General features: G+C 34.7%; 2 protein-coding genes across 38 annotated transcripts in view; one reads left to right on the top strand and one right to left on the bottom strand.

Annotated features, from left to right (window-relative positions):
• RIMS2 (regulating synaptic membrane exocytosis 2) overlaps nt 1-14,704 on the bottom strand; it is a 570,663-nt gene that overhangs the window by 72,459 nt on the left and 483,500 nt on the right. For 19 of the 37 annotated variants that reach the window (XM_073229921.1, XM_073229922.1, XM_073229923.1 and 16 more), the window contains one exon: nt 5,585-5,826. The exons of the other annotated variants lie outside the window; for them this stretch is intronic. In XM_073229921.1, coding sequence (XP_073086022.1) covers nt 5,585-5,826 — 242 coding nt within the window. The remainder of the gene's footprint in view (nt 1-5,584; nt 5,827-14,704) is intronic. 37 annotated transcript variants of the gene reach the window in all.
• DPYS (dihydropyrimidinase) overlaps nt 1-14,704 on the top strand; it is a 461,295-nt gene that overhangs the window by 248,251 nt on the left and 198,340 nt on the right. The gene's annotated exons all lie outside the window — the stretch shown is intronic.

Genomic DNA, 14,704 nt, shown 5'->3' with positions numbered 1-14,704 from the left:
TGTGTTGCACTGGTATTGGCTTGGTATTAAATTTATTTTGTATTGTTTTCAAGGTTTACATATTAGAGCAGCTGGCATTATATTAGCTAATAAATAGAGCAATTTGAAGTCTGCTTCCAAATTCAGATTTCTTATATTTAGTTAAATGATGTTATAGTTGAAAAAGAAACTTCACAAAAACATACACATAGACCATGTAATGTATAAAGGTAAGTGAGGTTCACTGTTAATAACAGTGGATGTGTATAAATCTCTATTCAGGTCTTCCTTTTTTGCTTAATTGTAACATTAGTATTATGTTCATCCACAGTTTTACTGCAGGAATTTACTTAAGTCACTTGCCCATCTTTTGATGGTTAATTAACCCCTCAGAAAGACATGCAACACAAGACCACCTGACATCCAGACTAACTGAGAACACAAGGGCAAAGCACATATTACATATTAGTAATGTTTAATTTCTTTTTTGTGTTTTAAAGCAATGAAAATAAGTTCCTCCATTTTCTTTCCATTCCTCAGAGAACTTGATTATGCACCCCAAGGAGTACATATGCCCTACACTGCAGATCACTATATTGGAAACTATACCAGACACCAAGAAACATATATATTATAAGAAAAACAGGCTAGTCAGGAGATGGACAGATAAATAAATGACTACAGCTCCTAAGTGTTATCAACAGAGTAAATATAAAATACCGTGTGAGCTTAGAAATTATTACAAGATGAAAAGGGCATAGATTTCATGAGTGACTTAGGTCATAACAGTTGATACCCACTTGGGCTCTGAATCCAAAGCTTTTTCACCTACTCAGTTGTTCCCACAAGGATTCTCTATCTCATTAAAATAACAAAACTTTTTGACTCCATCTCCCCCAAGCTATGGTCCCATTTCTATATTTCCTTTCTATTGAAAACCCTAGAAAGAGTTGTTTTCATCTGTTCTGTCACATGCTTCTATTTAAATTTAAATTAATAAAATTAAAATGTAAAAAAAACCAAAAAATTCCATTACTCAGTCACACTAGTCACATTTCAAGTGCTCAGCAGCTGCACATGGCTAGTGGTATCACGTTGTTTTGGATAGCACAGATGGAGAACACTGCCACCATTGCTGAAGTCACAGGGCTAACCTAGACTAAGAGGGAAGTCTCCAAAACTATACTGCCTGGAATCAAATCCCAATTTCTACTCTTACTAAGTGAGTAAACCTGGGGAAGATATCCCCCCCTCTGCTTACTTTAGTTTCCTTATCTGTAAAACAAGGAAAATTGTAATTAATTCCTGCTTCATAACATTGTTGTGAAGTTTAAATGAATGACATGTAAAGTGCTTAGAATAGTACCTAGCATATAAGAATGCTAAGTATTAGGTGTTCTTATATTTGTCCTTGAAATTATTCTCATTGACTCTATTTCACCACCCATTTTTTTTTAACCAGCTCCAATCAGGCTTTGCCCACCACTGCAAGGTTTGTCAAGGTTTAACAAATTCCTCCATCTTGCTAAATCCAATGATCAATTGTCAGTCTTCATCTTACCAGACTTTGGAGAAGCACTTGACACAACTGATCATCTTTCTTAAAATATTTTATTTGGTTTCCATACTATATTCTTTTTTTCTCTTTCTTTTTCTTTTAACAACAGCTCTTTTTTAAGTCTCCTTTGATGGATTCTTTTCCTGATTTCTAAATGTTAGCGTATCCCAGAGCTGGGATCTTTAGAAATGTGGGTTTCATGAACAGGCGAAGGAGCATACAAAAAGCCCAGCATCAGGAGAGAGACATGACTCAGCTGCTATGTGTACTTGCCAACATACCTTCAAAAACAGTCCCCATTTGCCAATTATTGTCATCCAGAGTAATTTCACTGTTCCTTAAAAGATCCCATTTTGTTGAGTTTTCTACCCTCAGAAGACAAGTAAACTGTCTTGTCTGATCTTGAAATCCACAGTAGTAAAATGATATTTATATTTATAATGATAAATATCACCTTAAAAAATTGAAAACATTATGGTACACATTCATTAAATGATAACTCTGTAACTTAATTACATGCAGATTTCCATAGGGGCCAGAAAAATCAAGACAATATTAAATGAGTCTTTGAAAATGCAAACTTTCTAGTTGAAAATATATCTTGGTTTTGGGTAGTTAGGCAACACATCTTATGCCTAAAAAAAGGATCTATTGTAAGATCCAACATCATAAAAATAATTACTTTAGATAATGATATCATATGATCAAATAGTTTAGATATTAAATTTGAAGATTTTAGTTTTAAATACTGTTGGAGCTTGTGATGGCATTTTTTTCTTAAGAAAAGAAAACAAAGTCCTTATTTTGAAACACATATATGTATACACACAAATATGGAACTTAGAAACCCATTTAAATTTTGGAGTACAGTAATGGAAAACAATCTCTGTTGGCTATTCTAAAGCTAAACTTGGGCTTTAAAATGACAGATACTCTGAATTCTATTGTAAGTCAAAGCTATTGGTGGGTAGGTGGATAAATTGCACATTTAAGAACAATTAAAATTTTGACCATTACAGTGTTACTGAATGAAGACAACAGCAAAAAGAAATACTTGATTTTTTCCATATATATATATATATAAAGGAGCTATATGATATAATAAGGAGCAAGACTGTATTTCTTAAGTCTGCCAACATAAAATGCTTTTGAAGATAAAAACCAAATCAAAGTTGTTACAGAATCTCAGTGTATGGTCAACTTATATTTTTAAATAAGAATATTATTTAAAAAATAGATATATGGGATATTTATATCAAAACTGTAAAAATATGAACTTGACCACTGAGAAATACTGAACATTCTCTTCCCGAGATCCTTCACATGCTCAGTGCCTGTGACACTCTCTCATAGTTTCTGTCCTTGCTTCATGTTCTCTTAGCCTCCTTAGTAATCTCTTCTTCCTCCCAGTTCTAAAATGGTAACTTCCACGGGGCATTGTCTTGGCCTACTGCTCTTTTGTCTCTTGTGTTCTCCTTGAGCAATCTCAGCCATGTTTATAGTTTAAAGCATCATCTAAACTTAATAACTCCCAGATTTATGTCCCTGGTTCTGATACCAACTTCAGAAGTTGCTTATTTAAATAGGTTCCAGCCATTTCTACTAGAATGTCCCATAGATAGCTCAAATTTGAAATGTCCTAAACTGAAGGACACATCCTCTCCCTCTTCCCCCTACCTACGCCTTCTTTCAGACTTCCAATATCCATTAACAGCACTATGCCATCAACCCAGGGATGCAAGCCAGGAACACGGGAATTCTCTTGGAACCTCTCTCCTTCACCTCCGCATATCCAACCAGTCATTAAATCAGGTGAGTGACTACTAACTGTTTTTTAAAAATTCCCTGAACAACTGATTTAATTCAGGATCATATCTCTTGTTCTGAATTATCATACTACTTGTCTGAATCATTGTACATTCATTCTAAAATACTCTTTACCAGATGCTGATCTAAGTTTACTGTATATTGCAGCCCTAATAGAGTCTAAGTGCTGAGAGCAGTATCTCTCTTGTTCATGTTTTCTTTAGGGTAGTCCCTGGCATATGGTAGATGCTCAAAAAATACTTGTTAGATAAATAAATGGCGGCCTGAATTGCCTATAAATTATACATTACGCAAATATGACCATACTACTGAAAACCTTTTAAAACTTCCTATCACCTGTAAATTAGTATGATCTACAGGACTCTTGATGCTTTGTTCTCTATTTATCTATCAGCCTGATCTCAAGCCACATTCAGTCCAACATTTTATGTTAAAATTATACCTAATTGCCTATCATTCTTATACATATGGTGCTTCTGTGTCTTTTTTCATCATGCTTTCTGTCTGGGACACCTTTCTAATGCCCTTTACTTGGTTAGCAATCACTTCAAGCCTCAAATCAGGTATTCATCCCAGCTGGTCTTCCTCTGAGCACCCCAACACACATTCTAAGTAATTCTAGTTTTATCATTAACATACAGAAGTTTCTATTTTCTATTAGATTATAAGCAAATCAGATTATAAGTGAGTTCTTACTCATCTTTATTCTCCATGTGCATAGTACATAGTACTCAATATTTAGCAAAAAACCCTGAATGAATGGAATTATTTAGCTTAACACCACATACTCCTTAACTTTTTACAGAATTATTAATATCTGTTTACATTCTTAGTTTTAATTGATAGACTTTATTTCTAGATCAGTAAAGTTTATAGATACTTCCAAGTATTAAAGAGAAAAATGCAATAAATAAAATTCTAACTGCTAGAGATATATTAAAAAACTCTCAACCCAGCATCTATCATATTATCCCAATGCAGCTAATTACATATAAATATTAGCAATTAAAAAAATCATTTAACTATGGTCTCTATGTGTCCATAAATTAAAATTTTATTTCTATATTAAAATGCAAAACATTTTTAAAGACCAAATGAAAAATTCCTGTGACAATAGTTATATTAAATATAGTGAGTTACAACCAAGGTATAAAGAATACCACCAAGTAACTAGTTTCATATAATATTAGTACATAAGGCTCAAATTGCAGAATCACTGTTATAGTTTATAAAATCAAGATTAGCCGGGTCCAGGAATTAATGCATCCTTAAATTCTTTCACGTTGCAGATTTGTGTCCTGATTTCTGTGTACAAGAATCCTATTATTCAAGCATCAATGAGACTTAATCCATTTGCCTATAATTTATTTGCTGTGAAAGAAACACCATATTACAAGCTTTTGTAGAAGCAGAAGATCTGCTATTGTTTCCAAAATACCAGGATTTAATGTTTAATTATCAACACCCATTTGAAAAGGCATTGCTTTGACTCACAAATTTCTTAATTACTAACAGTGGCTTTTCTGAGTGGGAGTGCTGTATCTAATTTATTTTTGCAGATGTGACTTAGAAACTGAATTTTAAAGTAGGAAAGCTTTGAACATCTTCACTTGTCAGCAGAAAATTCCTCCATCCCTGCTGCTGAAGAATATTGCTGCTTGAGATTTTAACAGGGAAATAAAAACTTCAGTGAGTAAATTGATACTACTGGCAAATGCTGCTTACAAACTGAAAAAGAAGTTAGGATGTCAGCAATAAAAGAACTAAATTAGTCACACAAAATATGAGATGTCATCTTCATCTTGGTAACTTGCTGGGAATGAAAATTAATTTGGCTTGTTCCAACTTGAGGAACCTAAAGAAAAGCAAATATCTCAGAGATCAGAGTACTTTACAAAGGACCAATAACTGGCAATCAGGGTACCATCGCTTAACTCCTCCCTAAGGAGGAGACATACATGCATTTCAAAAACAGTAATCAAGGGTCACTTTGAAGCAGGTTCATTCACTTCTGGAAAACAAAGTACCTGTTTTATTTTCAGAAAAAGTAACTAGCTTAAGATGCCCCTTTCCTCTGGAACATGTCATCTTCCACATATTACTGTAATCAAATAAGTAAAAGGAAAGAATATGTATTTTTAAATTATCTTAAATGTTAATGTAAAACTTTTTTTCATTAAAGCTCAAATATGAAGTTAAAAGTAACATAAAAATGCCTACCCGTTTGGCTGAGCTGCGAGGCGCTGCGACTTTTCCGGGAGAGTCCAACAATAGCTACCATTTTGGCCCCGATGCTAGAGCGCCGCTTTTTGCTGCCGGTGGCCAAGGCGCCCACTGCAGTGTCAGACTGGCTGCCGTCATTCTTCTCCAGCGAGCACATGTCTCCACTGATGCTGCTGCTTTTAGTCATGTTCTTCCCTGAGATGCCCATTTGTCTGCTTTGCATTTTGGATGTAAAGACACTGCAGGCCGATGGATCATTAAAAGTGAGGACACGAGTAAAAAGGAAAAGAGAAAATGTACTTTAGATGAAACATATGGAGTATAAATTTTATCATTTATGGGACACATTTTTACGTTGTCCAATACCGTGTTCTTGGATAGGCTTTACTATTCAGGGCCAACCTAATGCAACTATGTAAAATCAGACTTATGATTTCATTACTGCTGTCAAAGAAGATACTGGTTTGCACAGCCACATGGAAAAAAAAATTCACAAAAGATTAGCAGGCTCATTTGAGAGAACAGGCTGCCTTGCCAGTAAAAATATGTTTTCAGGCAGCCATACAACATAAGGAAGAAGTTTCCAAAAGCATTCTTCTCTAATTTGCCTTACTATCATCTTCAAAAAGAAATTAAATGAGTGGGGGAATTTTGCAAAAATGTCAAAAATTACAGCATCCACTGCTAAGAGTGGCCCTTTAAAACAAGTTTTCTCATTTTATGGAAAACCTCATAAGGCTTATTTAATGATGGTTGAATTTTCTAACAGGGATTGATGTTTCCATGAGCTATGAATTAAAAATAATTTATTTCACTTTACATAATTTCATTTCCTGATATGTCTATGTTCCAAAAATAAAGAAAAATTTCCCTCTTGTATTCATGTGAAAGAAAAAAATCATCAGTTTTCTCAACAATGTGGTCAGAAAGCCATCACTGAGCCAATGAAGCAAATGAGCTCATTGACAATCTACTACTAGACTAACATTGCCAGTGGGAGTAATTCAGGAAAGGACGCTGGGCTCTCTGTGATGACTGGCGTAGGGGTTGAAGAATCTGGAAGCGAGCTACCCAGCTGGCCCCATAAACTTCTGAAGAGTATGAAGAAAAAAGCCTGCTTTGCAAGAATGGGAAGACTTATTTACATGTCAATTTTTGACTCAGTGTTAGAGAGTCATAGTTTCTGCTCTAATTTAGTCTGGTAACGTCAGTGTATAACATAACTACAGAAATAAAGAAAAACAATGAAAACCAAGGAATAGCAGAAATATACATCATTTAAAGGATGAGAATTAGAAAACTGACCTATTAAGGTGAGCTCTTATCTCTAATTGTATTTCTTAGTCTTCCTAAACACTTTTTTGTCCTCATTTTGACCTGCCATATCTAGGGTCCCCTTTATTAAATGCTTTGCTCCCCTGGATATCATTTATTGCATGTATTCTGGACAAATAAACACAGAAGTGCAATATATGATTTTCATAGTATGCTGTCATCAGAAAAAGTGTGACTAGAAAAGTCAAAGTTTGGTTGAAACTAAGGCTGTGAAAATAATAACATATTCCATAGTCCCAGTAATCTAGTGCTCCTGTTACATAGGAATTTTTACCCTAAACATACACTTTTCTAAAAGAGTCACTGTGTCTATTACCTATCAATGAAGGTACCTATGTATCAAAGATATACAAAATATTGCTTATTATTCTTGTGATATTTGTATTTTAATTTTCATGGCTGGATATAAAAACTATAAAGAATTTGGCCAAAATCAAGCAGCATATAATAAAAAACTAACTGGAACCGATAAGTCAGTTTACAGATAAATATTTCAATGGGCATAAGAGTAACAGTGTAAATAAAACATATAGTCATTTCAAAACAAATATTTCATTCTATTGAGAGCCAGAAAAGTGGTTAGGAAAGAACTTACTCAAAGAATTAGAGGCAAAGGTGATTTAGAATTTTGTGCCTAGAAATATAGAGGCTCCAGCAGGTACTACAATGGAGAATGAGAATTGCCGCATGAGAACAGAAAAGACACTTGAGGATAGGACATAGAGATAATTCCAGGAGTGGAAAGATTTATAAAATCTTGAGATAGGAAGTGGTGCTAGAAAAGGTCTCTAGGCTCTGAAGTTAGAAGACAATAGTAATAATGGTAGAGCAGGAAAAACCCAGGGACATGGCCGAACTCCCAAACATTGTGGCACCTTGGAAGCCTTAATTCCTTTTCTCTCCCATTGTTGTGTTCCCAGAGGCAAGTGCCAAGAGCAAAGTGGATACCTTTCACTATGAGAACTCATACCTGATTGTACCAGTTGCCAATGACTGGGCAGATGTCTGTATTTTAAAGTGCCATTTTCTTCAATTCTGGCATATTCCTTGGGTGGGGTAAAGGGAAGAACAGATTCTGCTTTTGTCTAAAGTTCCCCTGATTAAAATCTTTCTCTGTCTTAAATACTATTCCTTCCCTAAAATGTGGAGCTAATAGAAAGCAAAGATTCATGTAAAAGTTACTTGGAAGGAACTGTCTATACAGGTTAGTAGCTGGTTCTGGCAATAAGGAAATAATAATAGCTCGAATTAGTAAGCAGCTTAGTAGCTGGTTCTGGCAATAAAGAAATAATAATAGCTCAAATTAGTAAGCATTTACTACATGCCAGATGCTATTCTAGGTGCTTTAAATGAATTAATTCCTGTTGTTCTCACAATTGTTATAGAAGAGGAAACCGAAGCCCTTATAGATCACAGCAATTGCCTGAGTAGTGCTGGTTAGGAAATAATCAACACTGGAACCACTGGAATTTCTTGATGGAGAGTTTCAGTAGGAGGAAGCTGGATACTTAGGCCAAATGTTCAAGGGAATGGTCAGGGCTAAAAAGACAGAGTCAGTAAATATTTGTTGAACAGGGGAGGATAGATTCAGTTAGGAGGTGGCTGAAGCAGGCAAGCCAAGAGTGTAAAGAGAAAGAATGAAAAGGGTTGAGAAGGTATTCTGAAGAATACTTAACATTTAAAGGGGAGGAAGAAGAGGAGTGACTGAGGGGAACAGAAGAACGAAAGAAGAAAATAATTTCCACAGAAGACAGAAGAACAAAGTTTAAGAATGTTGAGGTGATCAAAATGATGCAAAGAATTAATCAGTAGTAATATTTAAGTAGGGCTGCAGAAGGAGTCCTGAAGGCACAACTGACCTTTAAGACAGGGGCTATTGAAATAGAGATTTGTTAGTTTCCACGGAGTCAACAAGAGAATTTAATGGGAAGAAGTAGAAGCTATGAAGACAGATAACATTTTGGAGAAATTTGCTATTGAAGATTAAGAAAGAAATAGTAAACTCATGGGGGCAGCAAAATGGAGAGAAAAGTTACTAAAATAAGGATTACTGGACAATTATTTATTTTTAGGCAAAATCAAAAGGCCTTGAGGAGAGAGAATGATTAAGAAGAAAGCTAAGAATTGATACAAAAAATTTCCTTCAAGATGGAGAAATACGTGAGTTCAAGAACTCAAGACAAACGGAGTATGATTTAGAGCATTCAACTTTTATATTTCTCTTACTCATTGGACTCCTTTTCCTAACCTAGCAAATAAGGTAACAGATGATTGTTAAAATACTTCTAATCTTCGAACTTCTATGACTATCCTACCTCTCCTAATTTTTTAAATAACTGATTCCTTTCAGGTTTCATGGCTCTTTTCCTCTTTCTTTTGAATTCAGCTTTTTGTATAATTTTACACAATATTCCTCAGTATACGATCTTTAAGCAATAACATCTTTCCCTTTACAGATTTCCAGATTAAACTCCAAAACTCTAAGCCAGCAATTCAATGTGTACAAAATCCCCTTATACTTTTTGTTTCATCTGTACTTTTCAGCTAAACCTGATTATTTCTATATTTAAGTATTTTAGTCAGGAATAAACTTCCTTAGAACTCATTTTCATTTTAGCGTCTTCTGATTTTACCACATAATTACATAGTAATTCTGATAACATGAAAAGGTCCATGACAAATTATCAGAAGGTATGTTCACTGGCCTTTAACTTAAAACATCGATTTACATTTTTCACGTTCTTACTAATATCAAAGGAACATTAACAGTTAAGTTTTTGTGAAGATAAAACTGAGAGCTTTTATTTATTCCTGCTAATCATCCAACTCTATAATCAGGGTATCAAGTTTGTAGAGTATTTAACATATGATGAATATTCTGCACTACTGAAGTGATTACACTAAATAAAATTCACATTAGGTCTCTAGACATTATACTGAAAGCCAAACCATAATAGAAAGATATTCTTAGATGGTAGCTTTTACCCATATAAAATCATTAGATGTGTTTCAAAGTGTATAAAATGTATAAATGACTATATATTAAGGATAATAATTCCACAGATTATAAGTACAAAATACATTAGTCCCATATTTTGAAATATAATACTCTAATTTTTTTTTGAAAACTTGACTATAAATCAAATCCAAGTAAAAAAACAACTCTACTTTGTGTGGTCACATTGCATCATTTTAGATACTGAGAACATGCTTTAAACATATATATTAATAACTCTAAATATTATCTATTCAGCTTCCATATCTAATTAAAATCAATCTTTCAAATTTGCATAGAAGAATCTGTCAGGAGTTCTGGATCCCATGGGATTAAAAAAACCAAAAACGCATTCTAGAATTTTTTTTCAAGTGGCCAAATATATATTACCCATACATTTATAATTCCTTTATTTCTGGAAACAAAGATGCTTTTATTGAGGTTAACTGTTTCCCTTAGATTTGACTTTTGCCTCACTTCGATCCCTTCTGCTTGCTGACCTACACTGTTGCTTGCCCATGTAGCCCTGGATGGCATAGCGTGGCTTCCCTATTTCCTAGATCCTGTTATTATAATAAACTTTGTTTTCCTGAGTCTCTCCTGTGTCTCCTCTTGTAGCCATATGTAACTGACCATCACACAGAACAAAGGAGGCATGTAAGTATATATATGTAAGATGACTGTACTTCTTGTGGAGGACCATGGTTTATACCCTAATTAATAAATTTAGAAAAACACAATGATAAATTAGGCAGGATATGAAGCAAAATTCTAAGGGAGCATGAATATATAAATTACTTTGTGAAGTATAGCACAGTATCTTGGTTAAGACTTAAACTTGCATTTTTTTAAGTTTAATTTAGGCATTTCATGTGGAAAGCAAAATGCTTTCTATCACAGGAGTCTGTTACTCTTTGTTAAAATAAACTTTCCTTGCCTAATTAGATGAACACCAGTAATTTCTCTTTGACTAAATCTTGTGTTAATAAATCCAATGTATTAAAATTTCCAAGATTATCCCTTTATTTGCGCCTAAAGGAAATGTTATTATTCTTTCATGTAAAAACATGCAAATACCTGATTGGACTTAGAATATTTGTTTACCTTATATTTGTACATGTAGACAATGATCCAGTCATCATTATGCAAGTACAAGTTTGTTTTATGTCACTCAGAAATCACCATGAAAAGGAAGATCATAATCTCCTTCAATAATTAAAATGAAAGCTATTATTTCATTTGACAAGATGTCCTCGATCACATATACTGAATCTACCTTGGAACCATTTAAAGGAAGGCCTTTAGTCAGTTAAAATCTGAACTTTGGTTTTTTTTTCCTTCTTAGATTCCAAGTCCATCATCCTGCAAAGATTGTGAATTTTTTCTACTCTGGGATGATGTCTCAGAATGCATAATGCTAGTCTTTCAAGACTAGGAAATCCACTGAACCTGTAGCTGACACACAATCATTTTCTGAAAGATGCTACAGAATCATTGTCTATAATCTCCATGCTGTACTACCATCTCTGCAACCAACTTATATTATGATTGAAAATTTCTGTGCCCTTTTATCCCCTTTATCATCCCCACCAACAGGCCCACCCCAACCCCTCCTTTATGGTAGCCACCAGTCACTTCTCAGTGTCTATGAGTCTACTGTTATTTTGTTCATTTTGTTTTGTTTGTTTTTGATTTTACAAATACGTGAAATCATATGCTTTTTGTCTTCCTCCACCTGGCCTATTCATTTACCGTAATACCCTCTGGGTCCATCCATGTTGTCACAAATGGTAGGATTTTTTTTCATGGCTGAATAATACTCCACTGTGTATATGTACCACATCTTCCTAGTCCATTCATCTAACAGACACTGGTTGCTTCCATATCTTGGCTGTTGTAAATGATGTGGTGATAAACAACAGGAGTGCATATATCTTTTCAAATCAGGGATTTTGTTTTCTTTGGGTAAATTCCTAGAAGTGAGATTATTGGGTCACATGGTATTTCTATTGTTAGTTTTTTGAGGAACCTCCATACTGCTTTCCACAGTGGCTGCACAATTTACATTCCCACCAAAAGTGTAGGGGGGTTTCCTTTTCTCCACATCCTCACCAACACTTGTTATTTCTTGTCTTTTGGATTGTGGCCATTCTAACTCATGTGAGGTAATATGTTATTGTGGTTTTGATTTGCATTTCCCTGATGATTAGTGATTTGGAGCACTTTTCATGTGCTTGTGGCTCACATTTTATTTTTTACTGGACAATGCTGCTCTAGGTAATTGATCTAAGTGGCATAGATTTATTCCAGGAAAAATATTTGATAGAAAATGTATTTTCCTGTGTAAATTATCATTTTCCTTTGATATTAACTATGAAATGAGTGTTGTTCTTTGAATAGAGTGACTAGTACAAAATCTTACAAAGAAAATCAAATATCATTGACAAAACACTAAGTAAGCTTGAAACTAAAGATAACAACTAAAATACAATTGACACTCAAAATAAAACATAAAATACATTGAAAGCAAAAATATAAAGCAGCAAAAGAATATTTAGCAAGTAGATGTTAAAAAGATAAGGCAGAAACATGGCTCTAAAATGAAAAATCTATTTTTCTACTTTAATGCTTATTAGGACACACATATTTCTATTCTGTTAAGAACCTTGTTTCCTAAACTTAAAACAAAGAATATCTGTGATTTGTGTATCTAGTAAGAAAAATAATTACCTATGGGGAAGCCAAGTGAATTTGCCACTCGCTCACATTCAAGATGTAGCTTCATTACTCATGCAGTAACTAAGTAACCAAAGTTGTTTGTGTTTGAGTTCCCTGTTAAGTAAAATGAGGATAATAATACCCCAACCTTATCTAGAAAGTTGCTGTAAGACTTTCTCCTTTTTTCCTAGTTCATTTAATCAGTAATCTTTACTCTTCACTGTTATGAGAACTTCAATTTCCCCACTTTTTCTCCAACTATCAGCCCCCTCATCTTTAGTTATGCTTAATTAACTTAAATTCCATGCTTCTCATTTCAACCACTCTTTTGCAAATACCCTCAGGCTTTTTAGTATTCCTCATGATATATGGTATCCAACTGTCAGAACTACTACTATCACATGCTTCTTCTATGCTTGCTTAATGTTTGAGCATTGTTATAAAAAAATTTGAATTCAGTAGGACACATTGGTTCTACTTTAATTCCCCATCATCGGCCTCTGCACATGCGCTCCCACTTCCCACAATAATCACTGCAATCCTTCTTCACACTACTCAAACCTCCCACTTTCTGCTTTCCTCTCAGAAGATAACTTCCTTGTATGTCACAAAGAATACAGAAGCTGTCAGAATAAATTATCTTGTCATAAAAATAATATAGACATATGCCAATCTTATCAATATACACACACTCACTCACATACACATCTATCATCTTTAAGTTAGCTAAGTTTCTTTTCTGAACTACAGAACTGTCTACCCAATACTTACAATAAACCCTCAGATATCACACAGGATATCACAAATTGCATGTGTCTCAACCTGAATTTAATCGTTTTTCTCAAATATATTCCTCTTTCAGTCTTCCATTTCAGTAAAGAATATACCTTGCTTAGGATGGAGATCCAAGAAGCACCCTTGACTTCTCCCTTTCCTTCACCCCTCACCTAATCTATCACCAGGTCCAACAGATTCTACCTCTACAACATGCTCATATCCTTTTATTTCTCCCCATCCTGACATTACCACTCAAGTCCACGCTACTCTTGTCTGCTCTACTGCAGTAGCACCTAGCTGCTCATGTTGCATTTTCCACAGATCAGCCAGATTGATTTTATTATAAAATACAAATAGAGTATCTCACTCTTCTGCTAAATTTCTTCAATGTCTTCTCACTGTAGTTAGGAAAAATCCAAAATCAATAATATAGAAGCTATCAGAAGAAGTTCCTTTATCTTCCAACTATCAGTCTCTAAACCTAATTGTTTCTATACACTATTCTCTGTATTCCTTCCCATAACAACAACAAAAAGTCCCCCTTCCTTGTAAATACCAATGCCTTCACTGTAGCTCAGGATTCCGCCGTCTTCTCCAAAGTCCTACAAGACTGCATGATCTGGTCCAAGACTTTCTCTTTCACCTCATCTCATTTTTCTTTATAAACTACTTTCAAGCTACAGCAGCCTCTTTTAAATTCCTGAAATGTCAAGCACTTTTCCACTTCGGCACCTTCACAGATATTGTACCCATTTGAAATACTCCTCAGAATAACCTTATAAAATAGGATCTACCATAAGCCCAGAAGAAGAACGTGAAGTACAGAAAGGTGATGAGTTTGTCCAAGGTCTCTTTGCTAGTAAGTCGTGAAGGTGGTGCTTGGACCCAGCATCATGGACGGGAACTCATACTCTAAGCCATCACATTTTACCAGTACCACAAAAAGGTGAAAAAGAATTCCACTAGCTTAGAGAAGGGGTGGCCAAACTTTAACCTGCATCAGAACAATCTGGAGGGCTTGTTAAAACATGGAGTACTCTGCCCCATTCCTAGACATTTTGATTCAGTAGGTCTGATGTCTGAAAATGTGCATTTCTAACAAGTGCCCAGATGAGGCTGATGCTGCAGATCCTGCATCCATATTTTGCGAATCACTGGTTGAGGGTACCACTGTATCCCATGTGAAAAGGGAGAAAGCCTTCATTTGCTGCCTAGTAAACATTCAGGTCACCCCTTTTGTTCTGTTCAATTCTTTCAGCCTTGCATTTACTATCTACCTACAAGCTGCTATT

The sequence above is a fragment of the Manis javanica genome, chromosome 2 (genome assembly GCF_040802235.1).
Source record: "Manis javanica isolate MJ-LG chromosome 2, MJ_LKY, whole genome shotgun sequence".
Lineage (NCBI taxonomy): Eukaryota > Metazoa > Chordata > Mammalia > Pholidota > Manidae > Manis > Manis javanica.
Note: the sequence above shows the minus strand (reverse complement) of the source record. Positions and strands in the feature narration are given on the sequence as shown.